The sequence below is a fragment of the Pseudopodoces humilis genome, chromosome 8 (assembly GCF_049639895.1).
Source record: "Pseudopodoces humilis isolate 2021_Gansu_Grassland_sample_001 chromosome 8, ASM4963989v1, whole genome shotgun sequence".
Classification (NCBI taxonomy): Eukaryota; Metazoa; Chordata; class Aves; order Passeriformes; family Paridae; genus Pseudopodoces; species Pseudopodoces humilis.
Genome location: NC_142207.1, coordinates 9,346,618 through 9,373,269, shown reverse-complemented (window position 1 = coordinate 9,373,269; position 26,652 = coordinate 9,346,618). Strand labels below are relative to the sequence as shown.

The 26,652-nt window shown below is 47.4% G+C and overlaps 1 protein-coding gene across 5 annotated transcripts in view; it reads right to left on the bottom strand.

Annotated features, from left to right (window-relative positions):
* The window catches only part of HEG1 (heart development protein with EGF like domains 1), a 51,639-nt gene that overhangs the window by 10,787 nt on the left and 14,200 nt on the right, over positions 1–26,652 (bottom strand). For 3 of the 5 annotated variants that reach the window (XM_014249584.2, XM_014249580.2, XM_088058634.1), the window contains 17 exons: positions 22,387–22,635; positions 21,168–21,398; positions 20,553–20,777; positions 19,071–19,379; positions 18,343–18,660; positions 17,517–17,834; positions 16,329–16,625; positions 15,154–15,708; positions 14,461–14,802; positions 12,123–13,487; positions 9,752–9,871; positions 8,066–8,160; positions 7,201–7,259; positions 6,580–6,740; positions 4,706–4,840; positions 145–187; positions 15–52 (listed from right to left, as the gene is read on the bottom strand). In XM_014249584.2, the coding sequence (XP_014105059.2) occupies positions 15–52; positions 145–187; positions 4,706–4,840; positions 6,580–6,740; positions 7,201–7,259; positions 8,066–8,160; positions 9,752–9,871; positions 12,123–13,487; positions 14,461–14,802; positions 15,154–15,708; positions 16,329–16,625; positions 17,517–17,834; positions 18,343–18,660; positions 19,071–19,379; positions 20,553–20,777; positions 21,168–21,398; positions 22,387–22,635 (4,860 nt within the window). The remainder of the gene's footprint in view (positions 1–14; positions 53–144; positions 188–4,705; positions 4,841–6,579; positions 6,741–7,200; positions 7,260–8,065; positions 8,161–9,751; positions 9,872–12,122; positions 13,488–14,460; positions 14,803–15,153; positions 15,709–16,328; positions 16,626–17,516; positions 17,835–18,342; positions 18,661–19,070; positions 19,380–20,552; positions 20,778–21,167; positions 21,399–22,386; positions 22,636–26,652) is intronic. The other 2 variants (XM_014249581.2, XM_014249582.2) reach the window with 2 other exon arrangements.

The following is a 26,652-nucleotide window of genomic DNA, read 5'->3' as shown; positions in this document are numbered from 1 at the left end:
AATTTGGTACTCACGGTTTCCACAGTTGAATCCACCCAAGCCAAAGGGGCAGCTGGGAAGAGAGAACAGGGAGATTCAGCAGCTCGGTTGTGCCAACAGGTCACCAGAGCAAGGACGGCGGGGTAGGAGGAGGACAGAACATACCTCACACAGGTCTCGTTTTCCAGCTTATATCCATCTTCACAGGCTGAAACCAGAGAGAAGGGCCGTGAGCACCGCGCAGTGGAGCCGGGAGGGATTTCCCAGCGCCGCTTCCCACGGCAGCCGCGCCTCCTGCACCCCCGGGAGCCGAGCGCACACACGGCAGGAGCACCGTCAGCTCCCGTGGGGGCTGCACGGCCCCTGCTTCGGGGAAAACATCGTGCACCTAAATCCTCCTCCCGCTGGCTTCGATGCGACCATTGCAGGGCTTCCAAGCGGAGCCAGTTTGGAGCCTGGCACAGGGAAGGCCGCTGGCAATGCAATTCCCAGCAGAGCTGCTTCTTGCCCAAATGAAAACTCACTGCACGCTTGTACTGCTTCACACAAAACAGCAATGTTAAAAAGCTGCGAGTGCCTCCAGTTTTCAGTCTGAAAGCCCATTTAAACTCTGCTACTTTAGCATTGGTGCATGTCATCAATTACTTTCAAATGTTAGCACTGCAACAAGATGTTATGCAAACACAGTGTAACCCAAAGTGGTATGCCAAGGTTTTTTTCTCATGTCACCTTCTTTTCTGATCTTTCAAATTTGCAGCTAAATCATATTTTACTATACAGTAGAAATTTAATTTATTAGGTTTAAATAATCCAGAAAGCTGTTGTGTGCAAAATGTTGTGAAAAACTGAAACCATCACTTCAAAATAAAATAATTTCCATGCTTATGGACAGCTATCCTAAATTATCTGGGGAAATTATACTACCCTTCTGATGAACAGCAAAGGGGATGGGCACACACCTATAAGGTTTAAATTACTCATAAGATCACTTCTTCTCTCAGCAATAGCCCAGCAGAGCTCTGGCAGACCTGCTGCCTTTCACAGAGGCAGTGAAGGTGCTCACTCAAAGGCCTGGGCAGCAGTGACACAGACAGGGTCACTTTGGGCAGAGGGACAAGCCAGGGCCAGCACAGGCAGCAGCCCTTGGGGGTCTGCAAGACATCACCCGAGGGTCTGGAAAACCCCTGTAGCACATTCCACAGGGAATTGTTCAATGAAAACAAAAATGCTCATGGATTCCCCCCCTCCCCCAACCACTATTTGCTTAAAACTGTCACAAAATTTCCCTAAATTTAATTCCAGTTTCAGATCAAATAGTTGGACTGGAGCTACATTTTAGAGAAGCACCCAAGACTGATTTTAATATTTTCAGTTACAATCAACCACAGCACTGGGTCAGAAGCTCACAAACTTAATTTTCCTCAGCCATTAAAAACATTCACCTTCTTGCTGGTCTGAATTACCCCAGTGTCAAATTCCAGACTTTGGATGTTTACTTATTAGATTGGAAAAAGTTATATGATCAGATGTCTCCTTCTCACCACTAAATCACTCCTTTATTTTTAATAAAGCCAAGGCCACTGAGATCTTTCAGTCTCCCTAATTATTGCAGCTTTTCTCTGAACACTCACAGGCTCTCTTTGACCCTTTTGATTTCTAGTTCCCAGAAATATATATTGAAAGCCCAGGGATAACAAAATTTCCTATCTTCTGCCTACCTGCCATCCTCAGATTGTGTGGACGCAGAAGAGTGCTGCACTCACATCACTTCTGTGGTCGTAGACACAGACTCACTGTAGGAACTGGCACCAGTGATATGGGGGGGGAGGCTGATGTCTACAATCCCTGGTCTTGCACACCTTTCTTTGCTCTATGTAGCCCCACAATTCCTTCACCACCTCCCTCATTCCATCTATTTCTCCAGAGCTGGTGATGGGGAAGGTGAAGCTCATTACACAGCCCCCCTGCTGCACCACACTGTGATGATTTTTGTACTAGCTATATTCTTCTCCCTCAAAGATGATCTTTTTGAAGGAAGAGACCAGAGGTTGACTGTGAAAGAGTTAAGAGCCTCAGTCAACAACCAGCCAGGGCAAGGATAGTAAATCCCAAAGGATCCAAGCTGCTGTGTCCCCACATATCCCAGCCCCAGCCCAGCACCTGCACGTTGGGAAGGCCTGCAGGAGCAGGAAAACAGCTGCTGGAGCCCACCCTAAGCTCAGCCCTAGCCCAGTGATGTGTGTGAGGCACATGCACTTGAGCAGTTTCAAAGCTGGAGCTGTGCCACGGGCAGGAGCAGCCCTGGGACCTCGCTGGCACGCAGCTCTCAGGTCAGGAGCATATAGGAGCAGAAAAGAGGAAAAGCAAGATCCTGAATATGCATTTCTCTGTTTTACTTAAACACTTGGTGCTTATGTATTTTCCTCTCCTCCCTGTGTCTTTTCCTGCCACTTTGCTTTCTCCTTTGGCATCTTTCCTGCTCCTTTGAACACATTCCCAGGAGAGCTCTCACTGCCATACTCACTTGGCAAGATTCCAAGTAGGGAACAGAGGACAGGCCAAAGTGTCAGGGGCGAAGCAAAGCTATCAAGTTGTGCTCTTCAACCCAGGGTTCCTCTGCCTTTGCCTTCTCAAAAGACACTCAGGGGTCTCTTTGGAAACCTGCTTTGCTGCTCTTTACTTCACTCCAGAAACACTCTGTACTAGTAAAAATAGCATGCCCTTGAAAAGCAGGCACATCGGGTTTGTTGCTCTGTTACTGAAATAGCCCTGAAGATACTGAGAAGGTTGAAAATCAGCAGTGACCCAGAGACACTGAACAGCACAGCAAGAGGTGCCCTGGCCAACATGTGGGAGCTCCTGTGGCTCAGAGACCCAACCCTTCCCTGGCCCATGGCATGCTTTCCCAAGCATGTTCCTGAGGACAGATGCTACAAGGAGAACAGAACAAATCCTGTGGCTCAGGGCAGCCAATTCTCTCAACCTTCCCACGGGGGAGACCGGACAGGGCAGCACAATAGCCATTTCCCTCCTTGCAAATACTATAATTGGAGCTACTACACCACATTTTCACAGCCCACAATGAGGGTCGGATGCTCACGAGACCTCGGTTCCTGTTTAGGGACCAAAAGGGCAGAGATTTTCAAAGAGGCTGGTATATTGTATGCTATATTTATCAGCAAAATAGCCCTAAATATCAAAAGGAGGCCATAGCTTGGCTTTTGGAAAAGCCTTTAAAAATCCCAACCTCCTGGCTTGCCCAGATGGGCACAAGTGATAATGCAAACCTGGCATCTTGTCAGAGAGTGGCACCATGAAGTCAGTGCTTCCCTCATGCCTCTGCACCACAGCCTAAATCCAACATCAGCCCTGTCCCTCAGACACTCTCAAGCTGATCAGCAAGGTGTCTCCTACTGATAGCAGTGAGATGAAGATGGAATTGAGATCTCACTGTTTACAGATAAGGTTCTTATATTTTCCAAAAGGAAGCAAACAAGGTTCATAAGTGTGGAGGTCTCCATATGTCTGAGGTCTTAGACCCCTTAGCCCTCTGCAACCATCACATCCAAGTGCCTCACAGCCTTTCAGGAATTTTTCTTCACTGCTTGGCAAGAGACATGAACAAGACAAAAGAAGTAACTTTCCCTGGGCCTCCACTGTCCATGATGGAACAAGAATTGGGTAAAAACTTCCCAAGTTTCAACTCAGCTCCTCACTCACTACATAAGCCCCTCTCAGGTAGGTGGAGGTGCTCAATATTTCCCAAAAGAAATCCTTCCTTCAACATACCAGATGAAGGAGGGAGGGGAGGAAGAAGGAAGGGGAGAGAGGACAGGGGACAGGGGAGAGGGAAGGTTTTGTCACAAAGGAGCCACAGAGAGAAGGAGAGGCAGGGCCATGACCTGGCATGCAGAGATGCCCATCTCTGAGCTGTCCCTCCCAGAGTCTGTAGCACATGTGTTATTTCCAGGCACATTTTTCTCACTCTCAGATTTGGAACCAACAAAACATCTCCTCCTGTTTCAAGAGCAACCCAGCAGGCAGTGCCAGAAGCAATATATTTCCACTACTGCAATAGTTACTGATATGTCATCAGAAAACTGCATTTCTTAAGAAGCCTTACAGCAACCACAAACTAGGGAATGGATATCCTGATCCTCCAGAAGTCATTTTGAATGCTTGCATGTAAAGATTTTGTTTAAAATGCAGCAAAACCAGATTTGTTGATCCAGGGTGTAGCTAAAGAATAATGCAATCTTTAAGCTTAAAATTTCTATTTGGAACCCAGCTGAAAAATAAATACATAGTCATTTTCAGATACAATTTTTTAAAATACAGATGATGTATTAATATAAGCTTTTGAGTTTAAAGCACTTCCCCTAAGTTCACTGAGAGTTCAGACAAAATCAAAACAGGCAGACACACGTCATCTCTGCTGTGTGCAACTGAACTGGAGCCCAAAGCAGCCAGGCCCCTTTCTCCCTCTCCTCAATCACTGTGACTCACAGTATGCTCCAGAAAGAGATAATATTATTCCTAGAGAGAGACTGTGTCTTCAGTGTCTGCTGAAAAGCCCCCTAACTAAATAAAAGAAACTTGAGCTGCTAATATTTATTCATAATATTGAGGGTTTTGCATGCACAGCAATACATGCACACACTCATTTCCACTGGAACAAAAGCTTTGAGGAAAATTCAGGTAAAATACACTGCATAAAGAGCAATACCTCTGCAGGAGTGGTCCATCTTGTTGTATTTGAAGTACCCACTTTTGCACTGGCAGAGAGCGATTCCATCAAAGTCGGTGCATTCTGAAGTTTCCTTGTCACATTCAGGGTCTTTCTGTCTGCACAAGCTGCCAGCTGTTGGGAAGAGGTGGCCAACATCAGCGTGGTTCTCTCTGAACCCATCTTTAAGCACTTCTGCTTTACCTGGGCAGCCCATTCAGCTGATGTGCTGCTTTAATTTTTTTATTATTATTTTTTTGGTAATATTTTTTCCATTAGGAGGGAATCAACATTACGCTATATCACTGTTTCTTGTGTATCTACCATCATTTGTACAGGCAGATAGAGGGGGTGAATAATAAATGTTTCAGTTCAGAAGCAGAAGGGGAAATGAAAAAGAGAAATCTGGTTTGGCTCAAGCTCAAACACATTCATCCCCTGACACAGTTCAACAAATCAAATTTTAAGTTTATATCAAGCAAAACATTTTGCTTAGACCAAACCAATTCTTTTCCATTTCAGTATTAAGCACTGGATTTTGTCATTTTTCAAACAAAATTTTTTTACAAAAAATTTGTACTTTCATTTACATTACTTAGAAGCAGTGTTTTAATTCAGAAGGTCAGACTTGTAACAAAGAGCATTCAGCAAAACTGTGGATGGAAATTGTGACATCAAATTTATATTTTTTACTGGGAGGTCAGACTAAATGGAATGAATAAATATTAGTGAGAAATACGATTTTATGGAAAATATGTCACTCATTTGGCACTCTGCATTTATAAACCTCTCCTTGCTAGGTTTGTTGGTTTTTTTTTTTTTAATCTGACATCTTTTCTTCTAGGCACTTACACGAGAATATAATTTATTTCTTACTCTGCTTATTTCAAGTCAGGAGTTGACTTTACAGAGGCACTGTATCAGAGGAAATGGGTAGGTATAATCTGAGCAGGTTTACCCAAATAATTTAAAGCAATCCATGGGCAGAGTATGGCTTTAAAATACATCACACTGCAATAAAAGCACACACTAAACTTCTCATCTGCATGCTTTTTTTGCCAAAATGATACAGGGGATTTCCCAATAAGCCCAGGCTAGGTGTTGCCACCCTTCATCCCCCTTGAGGCCAAACCTTAAAGCCTTGAACCCCAAAGTCACAAAATGCCATGTGCAGCAGTTTCCTTGCAGGAAACTCTTGCAGGGATCCTGAGGAACCTCTCACAGGTAAATCTCCTCTATCACTCCCTGAGGAAATGAGAACTGGGAGATGCCAGGGCACAGCATTGGAGTCCACCTGGAGAAGGTCACGCACAACAGGGGTGTCCTTCTCCACATCTTCCTGTGCTGTATCCACATTTCCCTTGGGCAGGCAGAGGATTCAGTACAGAAATCAAAAGGCCTTAATTGTGAACCATTTTACAACCTGCAACACTGAAACTGAGCAGGCAGGAGGGCAGAGCCCACCATGCAGCCTCCAGCAGCCCTAATCGAGTTCACTGGCAGGGTTTTGTCTCTTGGCTTTCACACCATTTCCCTGGCTCCTGGCAGTGTGTGTGAAATTAAGACTTACAGGTTTTTGATCTGGCTGGGCCCAGTGTCACATCCCAGAGATGAAAGGCAGCCCTACAATGTCTCTAATCCTGTGCTGCACAGTATTTTCACAGAGGCAGGATTCTCACACATGTGGCAAAGATAAGGCTTTGGTATCTGCATCCCTTTTGTGCTGGGAGGTTCTTAAGATGACTCCCATTTAAGTGAGATAAAAAGATTCAGATGGATTTTTCCAAATGACAGAAGGTTCTCCCCTTTTATAAAAGGAGCCAAATAAAACATCCCTTTCCTCTCCTGCCACAGTCCTTCCAGATGCTATTTACCTCTGTGGAGTGATTTCAGGCTGGAGATGAACTGGCAGGCTTCAGTGAGGGATTTGCAAGCTCGAATGTAGCTTTTCACACTGCCGATAACATCGAAGAAAGTCACGTTGGATGCTAAAGAGAACGTGGATTGCACTGAAACATGCACAAAATTTGCCTCCCTAACAAAAAACAAGACAAAACAAAACAGCCCTGAGTATCACAGGTCAGTCTGATGTCATCATTAGCACCTTATACATGGGACTGCTATTAACACAAGAGATGCTTATCACAGACACAGCACTACACACACACACTGCAAGAGCCGCCCACTGCAACAGACCTTAAGACCAGGACTAACCAATACACAGAGAGGAGAATATGGAGCTGGAAGGGATGCTGGTAGCTCACTTTGGAACCAGCCATAAATCCCTCCTGGGCAGCCCATCCCCAAGCTGCTCAGGTCAGGAGGAGAGTACCAGGTGAGCCTGGGCAGCTTGTCAGGCCTTCCTCTCGCCCTGTACCACTGCCAGCTGCATTGTATCAAGCCCAACACTGACTCAAAATGGAGAGTGTGGATCTCAAGTTGAAGATCTCAAATGCTCAAGTTTCTCATTCTTCCCCTAGGAGCCTTAACCTTACCTGCTTGCCTTAACTGTGGAGTGGTGGTATCCTGGCAAGCCTGACAGCGATGCATTGAGCTGCAAGGAGGGAGAGAGCAGCTGTTAGTGCCCCAGGGGATGATGGAAGGAGGCAGCCCCATGGGATGTAGCAGGGGACAGTCCTCCTGGGTCAGTCACACCATCCCCTGTATTTCCCAGAGATGCCTGCTGAGCCCAAGGGGGCTCTGAGCACCCCAGAAGTTCATCTGCTCTGTAAGAGAGATTCACTGCTCTGTTGCCAGTAAGAGGTGGACAAAGTCACCATTGCACAGCCTTGGACCAGAACTAAGCCCCGGGGATTTTGACATGAGCATCTGCCTGTGGCCCTGCTGTGTAATGACCACAAAGAGCAGGGATGAGCCAGATGACAGCAGGGAGAGAGCCCATGCAAGGCCGACCTCAAAGCAGCACCCTCGGAGATTGCAGATCTTCCCTGACCCTGGATCTGTGCAGTTGTTTGTGTTTACTCCCCAGCACAAGCTGTGCAGGCAGCATCACAGTGACTCCACCCAGCACCCCCTTCCTTTGGCAGCATCCCCCAGTCACCTGCTCCAAAGAGCTGGAATGAAGTGCGCCCAGCCCAGGAACCACTAACAGGATGAACTTGTGCATGCAGTGATCTGGATAAGAACTGCACAGGGATGTACCTACCCCCAGCCCATGGGTCTTTTTGGACCTATTGATGCCACAGCCCATGGGGAATCCAACAGCCTGTCCAGCACTGGCTCTCAGCTGACCAAGAGCCACATGGCTACAACTGAATGGCTGCGAAACGTGGCAGCCATAAGAGAAGTGAAGGGGACTTGTCCCATCAGCACTGCCAAAGCCCCAGCAAGGACACTTACCATCTCCAGAATCTCCCTCTCAATGTGGAAGAGCTCTGTGTACTTCCCATGGGTGATATTAAGTTTCAGGGGAACCTGGCCAATAAATACTCTCACTAAAAAGAAGAATAAGACAAGTTAGTTGGAACACATCTTTGTGCCACGCATAGATGTGCTTTCATCTGCTTTACATGAGGGGCTGTTTGCATGGAAAATCCCTTTACAAGGCATACGGAAAATTTAGATCTGAGAGTCATTGCCCCAGTAAAGCAAAGCCACAGCCTTGGGTTTTTTTCACAAGGGTTGCTGCAATGTTCCCACAGTCCCAGTCAAATTCCAGAGCTCAGTGCTGCTGAACAGACAGCATTTCACTTCTGTGTTCATACATTTCATGCAGAAGCACAGACTAATTTAAATAGATCCAGAGATGGGTAAATTTAGTAAGAAGACAGTGTCAGGTAGCAAAGCTATTTATGATAATTTGGGGTAAACATGTCAAATCTCTTACTCCTCCCTGCAATGGAAGGAAATCAAATCAGCAAGTCAAAAGAAAGCACTGTAGAAGGGACATTTTCATTTTTTAAACTGCTGGAGAGAATGAGCAATGACATTTGAAAAGAGGTCCAAAAGATGCATTTTTCTGTGCTTAGATTCATATTTGATTCACAGCAACAGAATGCAATAATCTGAGTTGTCCAGACTTGCAGAGATAATACCCCTAAATCTTGTATTAAGTGTCATGAGATACTCAGTGGAAATGAGAACTCAGAACTCCAGCTTTATGTTCCACCAGAAAAACAAATACAGTTGCAGATAACATTATAAAGTCTCCAATTCTTTCCCATCCACTCAACCTATCTTCACCACAAATCATATATCACACATCACTAATGTAACAACTTCAGGCAAAAATTATGATGAGAATCACCTTCACAGTGTTTATATAATCTGCCCACATCCCAGTTCAAGGCATAATCAAAACAAGTCTCTAAATTAGAAGCTGACATATCCCAACTCGAAAAAATGTTTCAAAACACTCTTCAGGGACACCTTACCCATGTTTCCTTAGCAAAATTTCCATGCCTCTAATCCTCATTGATTAAGGGTCAGAAGAAAATCCATGAAAACAAATTCCCCTTTACAATGGGATATTGTAAGTCTTTGAGACTGAGAGTCCTCTAACAAAAAGGAAGGGGTCAGAACCTGAGTTCCAGCTAATAACTGTGCTGCTCAAAAAATGCTAAAGGTATGAAACAAGACCCTGATCCTACAAAGACTTTCACGGCTGCTTAACTTTCCACACATGGCTGATCCCACTGAAGCCAGGTTACACAACGGCCCCACTCACTTCTCCCAAGCCAAGTGCCTTCACAGGAGTCTGCAGGGCTGATAAGCTGCTGGATGCTTTTTGGGAGTTCTAAAGCACATCAGGAACAGAAGGGGCACATCTGTCCTTACTACCAAGCCTGAGCCCACCTCTGCATTGCTGCATTTTCAAGAAGCACTCAGATATCTCTGCCTGCTCCCCAGGCAGCCCAACACGACAGGCATTAGACATCACACTTGTATAAACACTAAAAGGCTCCGATAAAAGTGGTGGTTGGGAGGAACATCAAGCTCCTGAACTCGTTTGAGTCTAAGTCAATTTATTTTAGAAGATTAAAGATAATTATTTCCATCCCTGGTTTTTCACTTTTGTTTTCTTACCTAAATTGCACTTTCCTTTTTCCAGCTCATATCCAAGAGGACACTGACAGATATAGGAGCCATGGGTGTTGTTGCAGGTGGCCAGCGCAGGACAGGGGTTGGAAAGACATTTATCCACCTCTATAAAAACAAAAAAAGAAAAACAAACAAAAAAACCCCCAGATTATACTTACAGAATCATAAAAATCATCAACTGTTGGGCTAAAAGAGATGAACTTGGCTCCCCATCTGTGACTCCTTGAGCATTATCAGATGCTTCACTGCATCATTTGCACTTACTATTTATGCTGATCCTAATTATTCTGTTGGAGCTGAAAGAATAAATATAAACCACTTGAATATTCATTCACAAACCCTTGGGGTCCAGCATGGATCCATGTTAATATGAACATCCAACTGATCTACAGCACTGCCCCTCAAAAGATCTCAGGGTACTTTCCAGAGACAAACAACCCAACAGTTTATGCATGAGAATCCCTAAGAAGGAACCTCAACAGCCCAAGCTAGACATGTGAGCATGGACTGCTTCACCAAAGTCCTGCCCTTTTCATCCAAGCCCTGTTTCTCTGCTCCAAAGGTAGTGTTTGAGCACTGATCCAGTCTGTAGATTACCCAGTAATGGTGAAGGCAGCCCAGGCTGCAGTCACCTCCTTTTTCCAGAGCTCCTCCGTGCCAGGCTGGGGATGGTCACAGCAGTGATTCCTGCCTGTGCCATCACTCACAGGGCCCTTCCTGCTGGGTGCCAAGAGCTTGGGGAGCTGACACCACTGAGATAATATGGTGTTTCAGGGGATTAAGGACTGTAATCTCAGATGCTTCACTGATTACACAACTCCAACTGCAAATTCTGAAGAATATATCCAATATTTCCCTTAAAAAAAGGAAAAAAGATGTCCTGGTCAAAAAAACTCCACTTGCTGCATCTCTGATTCACATGAGCACAAACACACATCACACACACCCACAAGGGCAGACCACAGGCAGGGCTGTGGACTTGTCAGTGTCAAGGCTCTATGAGATTAGCAAGATATTTTACACACCATATACACCTGTCCTGTGGCTGCTGCTGAGTGCTGCAGCAGAGGCAGGAAGGACAGGCTCTGTGGTTAAAGCACCAAGCACAAGAGCCAAAGCCATGTGAGCATTTCTGGTGGCACTGCAATACCCCATGGCAGCACACAGACCTGACAGCCCCGAGCCAAACTCTGCACTGGCATATGCCACTTGATGCAATCTCATGCCTGGGCTAGCCTGGCACGGCTACCTCAGCACCAGTGAGAAGCAGATTTGGTGACTCTAATCTATGCAGCCAGAAATGAGTGGGTATGATTTAAAACCATGGCTTTCACTTTGCCATCCTTCACTTTGTGCTTCAAACAGCACAGACCAGGGCAGCTTCTCTCAGGGCAGTGATTACCCATGTACAAACCACCATGTCCAAGACCACAGAAGGATCTTTTGCATTCTAGTAAATGGTAAATCTCAGTTTTCAAAGGAAAGAATATTTTGGCAAAAGTGTGAAGCAGCTGATAAACAGGATACATTATCTTCATTTTTCAATTAAAAAAAATTCATTCCAGTAAAGTGATTTCTTTTTTGCATGAAGCAATAGCTATAACTAAAACAAATCAGCCTGAGAAGTAACCTTTAAATACTTAATTGTTGGACGGAATATATATTATTGCAAATATTTCACTGAGATTAATGCCTTTAGCACACACAATATCCTACAGTGGCATGATAGCTGGGCTCTGAACTTCAAACACAAAGCCAATTTCCTTTCATATAAGACTTCAGCAAATGTATTTACTTGAGAAGATAAGGAGACTGGCAGTGGTAATAAATTACTGTAACACACTCAGCAAGACTATGGTACATAGCCTACCAGAAGAGGCATCAGGCCCCTAAGTAGAAGATTAATATTTAGTGAGATGGGGAGAAAAGAGGCTGTGATATGAGAAGCAGTTTCAACACAAATGCCAAGTGCTGGCCAAGTGTACTTTCTCACTAATAAGGCAGGTATCAATTATTATTGATTGTTAACCTATCAACAAATATAAAGTGCATTCTGTGTTTACCTGTAAGGCAAAGCAGCTTTATTTTCTCGAAACTGTCAAATGTCAGCCGAATCTTTCTATCTGAAATGTTCACCAAAGTGCTCACCCTTATTTCAGCCATTCAACTTGATTGCTAAACCCTTAGCTTAAAAAAACCAACAGAGATGAGTTATTGCCCTCAAACCCTGCTGACAACAGACTTGTCATACATACACGCACACACAACTCTTTGGAAACTCTTAAAGTGGGCCCCAGGTATTCCTGCCCTGCTTGTTCCTGGCCCCACCACTGGTGAGAGCCATTGTTCACATTACCTGTTGCTGGAGGTGACGTCCTCAGCCCTGCCGTGCTGCTCGACGGAGGAACAGTGGTTGGTTTGGTAGCAGCCAAAGTAGTTGCAATGCTCAAAGTGGTCTTGGTGGTTGGAGTGGCTTCAGAAGGACTCATAACATGGAGGTTTTCCTCAGTGACTTTACCAGGCTCTGAAGTGGTGGGATCCACTGCTTCTGTGCTTTTACCAGTGGTATAGCTGTGCTTGGTGGCAGGGGGTGTCTGGGCCCTGTGGTCCTTCACGGTGCTGGTCTCATCTGGGGTGGGCCGGCGACCAGCCGGCGTTGTCAGCATAGGAGGTTTCACTGTGGTCACAGCCACTGCAGGGACAATGCTGCTGTGATTTGTCGCAGTTGGTGAGGGACTGAGGGATGTGTCTGTTGGACCAGCCTGTGGAACAACACTGGCTGTGGTGGGCAGAGGTGTTTCCTTCCCAAAGCTGTCCCTTTGGGTGGTGGCATCTCCAGGCAAGGCAGTCTCTGTTATCGTCACGGGAGAGGACACAGACACGATGCGTCCACCGAGCAGCTCCATGGGTGCTGTAGGGAGAGGTGACCTGGTGGGAGTGAAAGTGGTGCTCTTTTGGGGGTGGTGTGTGACACTGGGCTTGTTGGTCTCTCTGGGTGAGCTCCTGGCTGTGGTGGCTGTGGAGGGCACCTGCCTGACCACACTCATAGCCAGAGTGGTGCTTGCTTGATCACTCTCGCTGGACTGCGAGATGGATGAGGGTGATGAAAACACAGGCAATAAAGATGCTAATGAGTGAGATGGGGAGGGCAAGGAGGAAGTGGGCAAGGAGGATGACAAAGGCTGCAGAGGGGGCGAAGATGCCATCACAGAGGGCGAGCGTGGCTCAGGTGATTCTGACAGTGTAAACAGATGAGTTGGTGGTGGTGTTGATGACAGCGAGTGCTGCAGTGTTGACAGGGAGGAAGAGGCTGGAAATGCTGATGAAGACAGAGATGATCCATCAGTGGTCAACAACTCAGAGTCAGTGCTGAACAGAGTTGTGTTTTCTATGCTGCCCATAGAATCAGATGTTGATGGTTTGGAAGGGTGCACCAGCAACGGCTCCGTAGATGGTTCAACAAAACTGCTGCTGTTTGATGCATTGGTCTGCCTGTCATGAACCACAGAGGATTGTGAAGCATCAAAAGGGCTGGAAATTTCAGAAAAAGAGGTGGAACTTTCAGAGGAATCAGCAGAGGTGCTGCTGTTGGAGATAGACAGCAGGGTCCTTTCTCCTCCTCTGGTATACGTGGTTGAAATGTATGTGCCGTCTGTGTGAGAAACCGAGGTCCTTTTCTCAGCATCGATGCTACTGAGTGGCTGACCACTACCTGAAAGGTCTGGAGTAAAAGGACAAAAAATAGTAGAAAGACAGAGTAATATGAAAGCATTTTGAAGTTATATTAAAACTGCTTGCTAAATAAGATGTTCTTGTCTGTGAACCTGTCCATGATTTTCTAAAAATTTCAAGCACCATTCAAGCATGGTTAGGGGATTAGGAGTCTTATGCACTCCTTAATTGATTCTAAAATGGTGAACCCTGACAGACACAAGACTCCCACTAAATGTGTAGGTTTCCAAATCACTTCTTCACATACTGCTTTTCTAAAGTGATCGAGCTCTTAGCATTCTGTGATATTTGTGGTAAGCTAAGCAGGAAAACCCAATTCTTCTTTTTATCACTCGTTGTTTAAAAAACTCATATCCTCTCCCTCTTTCCTCCATTCCCATCTACAGAATATCCATTTTGTTCAGTCAATTTCTTTAGACACGGTGAACTTCATGCCTCTGCAGGATGAAATTATTATATTATGTTAATTTGCAGCTTATCCTGAACCCAGTGATTCAAAACTTTGCAGCCAGGAAAACCTAAATGAACAGCACATCAGCCTGCAAAAAATTCAGATTATTTAGCATAAAAGGTGCAATCAATCTTATAATACCAATTTCAGAATGTACAGCTAAGTTCAACCAACTTTAAAAAAATAAAAAATAGTATTGAAAATTTGTTTTAATTCTACAACTGACTTAGGTCATCCCAAAAATCTTCCGAAAGCATCACCCAAAATAAACCAGTTAGGACACAAAAAAAAGTGATGCAGCCATCAAAACAGGAGTGTTTATGGCTCCATTTCTGGAATAGTTCCCCATCTGTGTGGGGTCTAGTTTTGAGTCCTTTGATGGAAACATCCCCCTGAGTGAACCCACAGGTGGTATTGAATGGAGTAACGAACGATAACTTTATGTACACCATACTGAAAAACAGGACAATGTGAATTCCCCCCAGATGTACTCCAGGAAACATCAACTTACTTGTGAGATCATTTTGGAAAGAAGAGTAAGTGGGTATCTTGGCAGAACGTACGAAGACCGTCTCCGTGGCAAAGCCCGTGAAAGCCCCGCTGCTGGTGGAGGCGTTGGCTGGCCTGCCCTGCTCCACCAGCGCTGGCTCAGATGGCCCTGGAGGGCTGGAAGCTTCAGCATGGACAGAAGAGCTCTCCATGACACCAGCCAATGTGCCATCTGTCACTGGGTGCAGCATCCTCTCCTCAGCACCCGTGGACGTGGATGAGCTGTACATGGGATCAGTGACGGGGCTGGACATCCTCTTCTCGGCACTTGAGCTGCTTAGGGAGTGATGGCTGCTGCCACGAGCTGGAAAAGGATCGAAAAGCAGGTATCTGATTTTATCACCTCCCAGCAGACAGGACTGTCCAAATACTGAGGAATCAGTACCATTAGAATATGGGATGTTTATGTTATTTATAATTATCACCCCAACCCAGCAGACAGTCAGTGTGTCCTACAGCAACAAGCTACAAGTCTCAAGAATGAGACCTTTCTTGTTAAGCACCAGCAGCTGCAGATATACAGAACCACTGTGCAGAACCACAACCATTTATAAATGCTGCCCATGACACCTGCAACAGCTGTGTCATATTAACCCTACAGAGGAGAGGAAGGGAGAGGCAGTCAAATGCTACCCCAGAGTTCAGAAAAACTCACTGGAAGGTTCAGCAGCAGCTGAGAAGTAGGTGAAGACCCTGGATGAAAGGGTGCCCTTGGGCTCTGGAGACCCTGTTCGGCCAGATGACACATGTGTCACTCGAGGCCATGCCGTGGAGGACAGGACAGGGCCGGTGTGGATGTCCCCAGCTGTGTCAGGCTGAGATGTGAGGCTTTCTGCTTTTGTGCTCCACATGCTGCGGCTGCCTGGGGCTTGGGATGTCCCTTCCTTGTGGATGAAAAGTGTGGCTGAAGGTGAAGGCACTGAAATGCTGGGAGAAAATGCAGGCAGCAGCTTTGTTGGAAGCTCCCCGAGTCCAGTACTGCTCTGTGAAACATTACTCTTCTTCCCAGGCTGTGCTGCTGCTGAGGACAGCAGGACTGTGTCCAGGGCGCTGGTGTAGGGGGGAGAGGGAGAGGAGCTCCCTGTGGCACTGGAAGCTCCACGGGTGTCCAACACAGGCACTGTGCTGCTCTCCTCGCTGGCGGTAGCTGTCACCACGCTGGCTGTGCTGGTGAGAGGCAGGTGTCCTCCCCTTGCTGAGGTCTTGTCTGCTGAGAAAGAGCAAAGCAAAATGATTTGTGCAGCCTACATTATGAATAAGGAGGTGTTCTCTCTTCCATCACCAACCTCAGGCTGAGGGCACAGAGAGAACATGGCAGAAAACCCAATCCTGTGGAAAATTCTAGCTGTGAAGGCACAGCTCTCTCCTGTGCTAGGAGGTGCTGCTCACAGCAGAGCACCCTGGACAAGGCACTAGGAACAAGTTATGGAAACACTCTAGGGTTTGCTTTCCTTCGGGGCTGCCCCTGGTGCCACAGGCCTGACCTGGGCACCAGACACTCACACTGTCACCTCTGCACCCACAGTGAGTGATGGGGAGGTTACACAGCACCCAGATCTCTGGTACTTGAAATAAAGCATGGCAGGTTTGTATGGGATCAGTAAATACTGCCTTTGCACCCCAGGGTGGGAGTCAGGAATAACTGCTGCTGCTTCTGCCAGTATAAACATAGCAAATGGAGCAGTCTTGAAGTGGTGCTGTTCCTGAAAACACAGCAAATCTTGAGGGCACAAAATTTTCATCCATAATGTCCAATGCCATCATTCAGCACTTTCTAGCACGCCCTCACTCTCCATGCAGGTGGGTGTCTGATGTGTGGCCAGAGCTCACCTGGGGAAGTGCTTTCTGAAGCCGACGGAGAGCCTGTGAACCATGGGTTCAGGGTGGCACCTCTGCCACCACCATCCTGGGTTCCCAAAAAATGGGAATGGCCTGGAGAGGTGATGTTTTCAGCACCAGTGGTGGAAATCTCTGTTGTTTGGGCCAGTGTGGTGCTGGCTGGCAGAGACCTTAATGTCCTCCCTCCACCCTTGGTGCCTGTTGTGGAAACGGAGGTGCTGGTGGTGAGGAAATTGGTTCTTCTCTCTGTTGACAGGATGCTGAATGACACATGGCTGCTTCCAGTAGCTAAAATGTGGTAAAGAAACAAGTTACATTTTTACACATATGAAATTATAAATAAAAATGAGCTTTCTTCCAATAGCACCCAGAGGCAGCGAGTACACAAACACAAGTAGAAAATATGAGAAGATATCAATTTCCAAATATGTAAATTCTTCCTACAAAAATTTGTCTTCTAAAAAACAGCGTGACGCTGACAAAAGTGCTATTATATAAAAACTGTTGAAATACTAATGCTGTGCACTTGATTTCACCATTATGTGCCTGAGTGCACTCCATGCTGCTAGAACAAATATCGTGACGACCCAGAAAAGCCTGGAAATCAGTTCAGACAAAGCACTACCCTGAGCAGTGTGAAGGTCTTAGAAAAGTCTGAAGAGACAGGATCAGGGGAACAGACCCCTTCAGAACCACAGTGGGGACTGTGATGAAACAGCAGCATGAAGGACCTCAGAAACCACATTCAAAGTTGCCTGAAATTTGTTGAGCTGCTTCAAATTCTGGGAAGCAGCATGATCCAAGAAGTAGGACAGAAGGTAGGAACTGAAGTCTGATCCCTGGGACCACAGGGACATGATCTAATCCTCACTTGCTTAGTTCTCTTGTCTGTAACATGGAGATAGCAACTGGAGATAGTAAAAAAAGGACTGTGATTTGAAAGTTAATTATTTTTCTTGGCATAATGAGACTTTCCACACACGTGCCCTTTCTGTAAAAAAACTAAAGTACATTTTTTTTGATCAAGAAAGAGCTGAATAATTTCAGACACAAAATCACACTGTATCCTTCCAAACAGTATATTCTACATAGCAGGAAAGAGTCAGGTAAGTGCAAGCTACAGGAATTCCTCCTTTGGCATGTGAGAAAAATGGTATTTCAGTTCTAACGTGAGCTTACCTGGGGAAGGACCTTCCGAAGGAGGGCGAGAGCGTGTTAGGGAAGGGTCTTCCACCTCAGTGAAATCTGTCATTCCTGTGGACCCCTGAGCTCTGGAGGTCTCTCTCACATAAGATGTGGACAAGGACTGGGTTGTGCCCAAGGTGCTGTGCATGGCACTGCTGGACGTGGAGCCCTTGGCTGCTGTCCAGCGGCTGCTGCCCGAGGCAGACCTGGCTGGCCTCCCACCACCGCTGGATGTGGCTGAAATGGGAGTGTTGGTGGCAGAGGAAGTGAGGGAGGCTTTCTCAGCCACTGGTCTGTGGCTGCTTCTGACACCTAGGATACAATAAAACCAGGTTTGATCTATGCATACAGAGCTACACATATGACTGTGTGCTCAGCACCCATTTCTGTGCTGCTCATTGAGAAACTGAAGAGGTGAATCTCTTAAGTACAGGCACATATGCCTTACAAAAAGCCATGAAAAATCTCAAACCCACGTCCTACAGACCAGCCTGCATGGCAGATATAGCACCTGGTGACAGCTGCAAAACCCCAGCAAGCATCTCTGGCAGGGAAATTGTGTGCAGTATTTCTTACCAATGTTCTTCCCAGGACAGGAGTTTCATTAGTAATGAGGCCACCGACGATTTCCACTTTTTCACCCAAAAGCTGATCTCCACTCTACCCCTTCTCACCCACCCCACTGCCAGCTCAGTGCAGCCAGCAATAAAAGCATCCATGTATCCAATAATGACTGATGACCATATCTGAAGAAAAACAGGGCATGGATGTGAAATCTCACCCAGCCCAAGGCAGACAGCTTTCAGACTAACAAATTTACCTTGGAAAGGACCTTCAGAGGCAGAGAGGGAGCTTGTGAGCAAAGGACCCCCAGGAGGGCTCGAGAGATCGGTGGCTTCCTGTGAGCTGTTGGGATGATGTGTCCCAGTTCTCCAGGAAGAGGAGGTCCCACCCAAAGAGCTTGTGGGGTTGGTGCTGGTGGCAGAGTCCCTTGTCATCCCAGATGTGTGGCCACTCTCTGGGGACATCAGTGTCCCCACTGCCATGCTGGACATGTCTGCACCCTGGATGTCCAAGTGCAGCGGCGCCTCTTCGGCACCTGGGATGCTCTTGGGGGGTTCATAATTGCTGCTTAAAGCTGAAAAAGGAGAAGAGAAAGGCAAAACTTCATAAACATAAATAAAAACTGCTGGGTAGGTTTAGCCCCACTATCAGTAGATGTAGACAATGTATGTGTGAATATTCAATAGGGAAATATTTAATACTGGGAAATCATTAAGAAAGGGGGGAAAAGTGGTCTCTAAATAGGAACTGCTGAAGTTATTGCTTGCAAAATTCAACTGGAAATTTTCAAGGAAAATCTATCCTCCCCTTCCAACAAGAATAATATTTATCCATACTTTCATTTCTGTGAAATGCTTTTAAATGTACAGAATGTGCCAAATACAATATTATTCCTCCTTTCTTTAAAATAAAAAGGATGTATTTTGTTAATAGAGAGTCTTTAAATAAGAGTTCTGAGGTATACAGCTGTCTATCAAAACTCACTTGCAGAAGCACTTTCTGAAGCAGACGGCAAGCCTGTGAGCAATGGGTCTGTGACACCTCTGCCTGCATCACCCTGGGCACCCACAGACATCCCAGGGGTCTGGCTCTGGGCTGAAGAGCTGGTGATTTCAGTCCCAGAGGTGGAAATCTCTGCCATGGTGACCAGCCTGGTGCTGGCTGGCAGAGACCTTAATGTCCTCCCTCCACCCTTGGTGGCTGTTGTGGGAATGGAGGTGCTGGTGGTGGGGAAATCCGAACCAAACCTCTCCGTAGCTGAGTTGTTGGATGGCTGGTAGCTGCTTCCAATGGCTATGGTACAATAAAAAAAATGGATTTATACATATGAAATTATAAACAGATGGATCCATTTTCTTCCCAGATGCTTATGGCGCACATACAGATATTAAGCATAGGAAGTTTTCAATCTGGACAAAGTGCTCTTTTGGAAAGGCATGACTCCCCTCACCGCAGGAAGACCTTGCACAAAACCCAGGGCTTGCTGCCAGGCTTTGTGAGAGTGGCGTGGCCCAGACAGCAGGAAACCCCACAGGACAAGGTCTGCGGGGATTTGCTTTAAATCCCACCTTTGCTCTAATATTGCTGGAAATAGATGACTCGGGCTTTTTTTTTGGTATTTTTTTGGTCTTTTGGTTTGGTTTTTTTTGTGGCTTGAGCACAGCATCAAGCAGCAAAGGGAGGAAACATAAGCACAGCCACATTCCCATATATGAGCCTGCAGCTCACTACACATCCCGGGGCTGAGCGGGGCACTGTCCTCTGGATATTGGATCTCAGGTTTCCTGCAGCCCCTGTGGTGCTCCCAAGAGCTGTGACAGAGGGAAGGGATGTGCCAGTGTGAGAGCCCTGGAGATGTGTTTGCTCCTGAAAAGACCTGGAGACAGGATGAGGATTTGGCAACACTGAGGTTTTCAGTATTCATGTGGAGCTGGGCAAAGTCTGTTTTTGGGAACTCCAGAAATTGGCTGCTGCAGAGAAAGCAAGGGGAAGCCATGGAGCCCAGAGATCTCAGTTTTGCTGCCCTGAGCAAGCTGCTAAGCACAGGCATCTCACCCTGTCTAGCTGAGGGCAAACCCATGTGGCCACAAGTGTGGGTTCCCAACCTTCCACCCCACCCCATCACCACTTGGGCACAGGTCAGATGGGGCTCAGAGCTGCCCTTGCTCTGCAGCTGGCACTGGCCCAGTGAAGATACTTCACAGCTGCAGACATCCACCCTGCAGAAAACACTGTGATAACATCCAAAGAACTTTGCATTTTTTTAAGTGGAAAATGCTGGGGGGGTTGGATCAAATTATTTTTTCCATTGCTTTTTCCTGCTTTCAGCAGGGAATTTCAGCTAACCATCCAAATAATAAAAAACAGAGCACATGCAAGCAAAACAGACCATCTCCTCTGCTTCAAGAAAACAAATACTATAAAATGGCTTTATAAAGTTATGAAACAAAGGCCAGCAAAGCTCACCTCTGAAAGTGCTGTCCTTGGGAGGTGATGCTGTCAGCAAAGGGCTGGTGGAGGTCCCAGTGACACCCTGGGAGGAGACCTGGGGCTGTCCCAGGGAGGCAGGGAGGGCAGTGCTGGGGCTGTTCCCCAAGGGGCTAGGTGAAGCAGCTGCAGTGCCCATGGCAGGGCTGCTGCCCAGCTCTGTGCCCACCCAGCTGCTCACTGGTTGAGAGAGGCTGTCAGGGCCTGCAAGGCAATGGGGGAAAGCAGATGAGAGCTCTGAGATGGGCTTAGCTGCCCGCACACCATTCCACACTGCCGTGCTTCCCCTGCCCCTCAGCACCCCTGTCTGTACTGTGCCTACAGAAACTTTGTGTCTGGAAGCTGCACCACATAATTCATAATTATGAGCACCAGGAGAAGCCATATGGATTCTTCTCTCCATCCTTGCACACAAAGCAAGCCAGAAAACTACCCTGTGTGCACGGTGAGGATGAAGAGCTGGATCCACAAGGATCTACAACACAGGGGAACCAGGCTTAACCAATGCTGGCTGCTATGGGGAACAGCATTCACCTCATTCCCAGGTGTTGGAACACTTTGCCAGTGTTCCTAGGCTGAACTGGGATGGCTCACCTGGGTGATGAGATTGTGAAGATGAAGTTTGCAGCAGTGCCCTCACAGTGTTGTTAAACCCTGACACATTCCAGGCCCCATGGTGCCCTCCCTGCGTCCCCTCAGCCGGATCAGTGCCGATGGTTTCTGAGCCTGGTGCTGTCCCTTCAGCAGCTGCAGGGGTGCTGGGAGAGGCCAGAGCCCTCTTGCCTCTCCTCTGCCTGCCTGCAGCATGGTGATGGCTTCCAGAGTCTGGAAAGCAACAAGGAGAGACCCATGTTCACCTGGAAAAGTTCTTCTGTCTCAGCTGGGTGGCAGCAGCATCACCTGCAGTGGTACCCAGCCCTACCACATGCAACAGGAAGGGTCACAGCTGCATCCCTCATGTTTCCTCTGTTTAACAGAGCACAATTTAACTGCAGGAGGGATTGATGGGAACAGAGGGTTTCTGTCGCCAAAAAATAATGGCACTTTAAACACTGTCTTCATTTGTGCATGGCAAAAGAAACAGATTTTTTTAGAGACATTAAAAATGCAGAAGGCAGTAAGGAGAGGGTGCCAGAACAGCCCACAGCTGGCAGCCTGGGCATGCCAACTCCATATTCTAGTCCCTAAGCAGAAAAAGAACAAGGAATCAAAAAAATTAAAGAAAACCTCTACTCTTATATAATTTCAGCTGGGGATATTAAGAAATAAACTGAGCTGGGGACAGGACAAGGAGCACAGATTTGTCTTGCTGCTGTGAGAAACAGGCCTTGATTTAAGTTCATGTTTAAAAGAGTACACTGGTTTACTTATGGCTGAAGATTATGAACAAGCCCAAAAGTAAGTATTCACTTGCAGAATTTTCATGTAAGGACCTCACCACAAATCATCATCACAGCTGGTCAGGGATCCTTAAGCCGAGTTCTTATAACCTAGGCTGGGCTTGTGATGGGGTTCAGTTCCTGCTGGGAGGAGGTGTGGGGATGCCTGGGGGTCCCTGTTCTTTGCACAGCCCCTGAGCTCAGTGGGTGGGCAGGACTCCCTGGGTACTGCTGTGTGGTGAAAAACAGTGGCAGCTCCTGAGAATCATCTTTGTTGTAATGTTAAAAAACAAAGCCCAGCTTTTCTAAGATTGGATTTCTCTCAAAAATCTGCATTTCTAGCTGTGGGGCAGGAATACTTCCCAACCCACCAGCTATGCTCAGTCTATGGGCTGAGAACAGCTAACAGGGACTCCCACACCCATGAAACTCACCAGGAGGATGGCTGTGGGTGAGCAGGTGGGTCACTGTCCCAGCAGAAGGGTTCTCTGTGGATCCTGCTCCTGGAAGGGTGACATCCCCATCACTGGCAGGGGGACCAGTGTGCCCCTTGCCCCTGCTTGCTGCTGGCACTGCCCCGTGCCACTCCCTGCTCCCAGCCAGCATCGTCACCAGCTCCACGGGGGCACCAGGGGTCCTTATCTCCGTGCTTGAACTTCTCTCCTGATGGCTGTTTTCAATGACTAAAAGGAAAGACAAGAAAAAAACTTAGATCCCATCAGCACTGATGTGCAGGCTCAGCTCACTGCAGTAACACCAAGGCCAAGCTCTGAGCTCATTTACTTACACTAGAGAAAAACTTTGCATAATCAAAACACAGACATGAAATTTATTTTTGGATTTGCACCAGTGGAAACTAGATTGGTCTGAGGGACCAAATACCAAAACCCACCTCAGTGCAAAAGACTAATTCAATTCAGCACCCTCAGGATTATTTTGTGTTAGGAGAAATAAATTTTGAAAGGAGCAAAAAGAAAGTCTAAAACAAATAACTGATTGAAATACTCACAGTGTAGAGTCCATGGGAGGAGTGTGAAGGTCTCTGGAGCTGACAGCCCAGCACATCCCTCATGCCCCATTCTGAATATAAGATGGGAGGGCCCCACAGCTCTTCCCCTCTCTCCACTTGTCCAGTGCTTGCTGGACACCTGACCTCAAACCCCATCACCTCCAGAGAGCTGGCATGAAGCTGGCTGAGAACTGCAGGTCAGTCAGGAGGGTCAGTACAACCCATCCAGCCACCATGAGGCACTGGGGATAAAGATCAGTATATGGTGTGGATTATACGGCCCTTCCAGGTGCCAAAGTACCCCAGGGTGATGAAATATTTTGGCACTTCTAACATTAATGTCTACCAGAACATGAGAAACAAGATGAAGAAGAAGACTGTGCATGAGTGGTGGTCTGGGGAATCAGGGTTTTCAGCTTATGGTACCATCCAGGGCTGTGAGGATTTCCCTGCATATTAGTTCACACAAAAACCAGCAGCCACCATCTATGTTACAGTCCCAAGTCTTGGCTGGCACTGCAGCCTCAGATGACCTTCAAAGCTCATAACAAGTCAAAGCAAGCCCAAATCTGAAAGGGCAAGGTCCTTGTTTTGTCCATCTTCCTTAAAACCAAAATGCAGTCTCTGCCGTGCATGGCATCCCCAGACAGCAGCTAAAGGCAGCCAGTCCCTGCCCAAAAGCTCTGATTTTGAAGGGTAAACCTGTTCTGGGCCTCCAAACATTTTCTGTAAGAAAATTGTGTGTTCAAGAGAAACACCTATGGGACACCTCCTCCTTGTCTTGTATGTCTTGTATGAGTTGCTGTACCTGCCACAGCAGAGGTGGTAACTTCAGAAGTGGTGTCCTCTATCCATCTGCAATAGCTTCAGTGGGAAATCACAAAAAAATAGAGGGCTAGGTGGGACAGTCTGTACTTCATCCTGGGAGTGTAAGCCCCATATGGGCCAAGGAGACAAGAGCTGTGGTGAAGCAGAACCCCCAGAGTACTTTTTCTGGCAACCCCCACAGTGGCTGTGATGCCACTGCCACCCAGAGCCCACTGTGAGCCACCTCCAGTCTCATGGGAAGAACTTCTGGTCCTCACCAGTTGGACAAGGGGATGGGAAGCGGCAGGGGACATTCATTTCCGAGCCAATACCCAGCCTGTAATTGTAGCCCACAAGTCCATTTATAGCAGCCCCAAAAAACGTGGCTGTGCTGGATGCAGTGCACTGAATTTCTCTCCATCCCCCTCTCACTAAAAGCTTTCAGCTTTTTTTTTCAGCAGCCCATGCTGACTGGAAAGCCTGTGGCCAGCATGGAGAGCAGGCAAAGCAGCAGATGCTTAAAGAAACCCTCAGGGTATGAGGATAGACAGAGGGAAATCTGCTTTCTCAGGCTGCCAACTCATTTGTCAACAAGGGCTCTGGACAGGCAGGCTAAAATATACAGCATGACACTGCAGCAGGCATTTCATTGCCACTTCTTATAAAGTAAGCCTGGAAATACCAGCAAGTAGTGCCTTCAGCTATGCTCCTTGATTGAATGAGACCAGTTCAAAAGTAAAACACTGCTGTTTGCTTATCTGGTAGTTGTTTGCCCTGCAAATCCACCTCAGAGTTTTCACTATCCTCTTTTGGCTCTGCAGAGCTGCTGGGAATAAACTGAAGCAAAACCCTTCCCCTTATTGTGGGCGCCAGCAAACCTGGCTTTGAGTGCAGCCAGGCAGTGGAGGGGCTGAATGAGAAGGTATTATTTACATAGGCTTCTTAGAGTCATCTGGCATTTTTAACTCTGCCCTGCAAGGTATGCCAGGTCCTGATGCACGGAGGAAAACCTCGTGCTCAGCTCCCCAGTTCAGTGGGTGCAGAGTGTGAGCCACACAGGGAAATCCAACCCACAGCATGTAGTGAGGAAACACAAAAAAATTGTGCTGTTCAACAAAACAGACTTGAAATCTCACATCCATCGAGCCTGCCAGAAGTGCTAGATAACTACAATGTCCTCTTTGATTTGCCTACCAAAATTAAGACTTCAAAGACAACCCTCCTCTGGAGAGGATGGACCAGACCAAACTTCTTCCCAAAAAATCCCCACAGGACCATCTGGCCTCCCCTGATGCATTAAAGGCTTAAAGCAGAGTGGCTCTTTAGCTGAGGTACCGATCTGTCACTAACAATTTTGTCACATCCTAAGCTGCCAACAGTTTCGCATGGTTTAACTCCACATAACCACAGCCACTGAGAAATGTTTGACTTCCAGCACAAAACGCTGCCACCCACTGGACTGATGTTTTCCTTCCCAGTTAAAACTAGCACTGATGCTCACCAGACAGGTCGAGGCTCGGAGTTACTTTTTCTTTGCAAGCATAACAAGTCCGTGGCTTGCTGTGAGCCGAGTTATGTATCTCAGCCAGGACAAACAGATCAAGTTCCAGCTGATTTCTCAAGGCTTTGGGCTTACCCCTGGCAGCCCAGTTGGATATCTACCTTGTGAGACTCCTGAAAAATCTCTTTTGGGCCAACAATTTCCTGTCTCCATCCCTGACACAGCACAGGCATTGCCCTGTTTCAGAGATGCTACCAGCGTTTAGATGATGCTCACAACTCAGCCACGTGTGGGTCAGCACAACACCAAAAAGCACAATAACACAAGTTTTCTGCAGTGACTGTGATCACACACAGGCATCTTAGGGCAGGGAGGGAGGAGGGATGTGTCCTGCTAATGCCAGGAGAGCAGCATCCCCACAGGCAGCATTTGTCAGGAGACTGCAGCCAGCCAAGGCACACCACAAGTTATCCCAGCCCCACTGCTTCCCTACAGATGGGATTTTTTTTCCCTCGAGGGGCAGAAAAATACTTTTTTGACTGAGGAACACAAATTTAATCTGAGCTCGCCCAGAAGGAAAGTCGCCCAAGCGCAGCCCTTCACCCGGAGCAGTCCCTCCTCGGGAGGGTGGGCATTCCTTGGGAAGCATTCCCGCTGGAATGGGAATGGAGCCGCCCATGCAGTGCTTGTTTTGCCAGGGCTGCGGGACAGCCCGAGAGCATCCCATGAGCCCGGGAGCATCCCGGGAGCATCCCAGGAGCCCGGGAGCATCCCAGGAGCCCGGGAGCATCCCGGGAGTCCCGGAGCATCCCATGAGCCCGGGAGCATCCCATGAGCCCCGGAGCATCCCATGAGCCCCGGAGCATCCCGGGAGCCCCGGAGCATCCCATGGGCCCGGGAGCATCCCATGGGCCCGGGAGCATCCCGGGAGCCCCGGAGCATCCCATGGGCCCGGGAGCATCCCATGCCGAGCGCCGCGCGTGGAGCTACAGCAGGCTCCTCCCGAGGACAGGCAGCTATAATTATAAACCCCACATCTGTTAGCGTTGCATAATCTTAACATCATCCGAGGCTCTCGGAGGGGAGAAAAAACTCATCTCGACTCGGAAAACTCCTGGCTGGCTGCAGGGAAAGGTTGGGAAGAAAGGCAGGCTGCGCGGGGCAGCAGTGGCTGGGGGCGGCTCCGGGCTCTGTTTTGAAAGGCTGCTGCGGATGTCGGGATCATGGGTGGAGGCCGCTTAGGAGCCAAGTGAGTTTGTGCGAACAAAAGCTAAAGCCCTAAATCTGGACCGTCCAGGGCTCTCTGGGATTTTCAATTTCCTTCCTTGTTCTTGCTCTGAAAGAAGAAGTTCAAGGCGGGGGGTGGAGGGGGGAGTTGGAGGA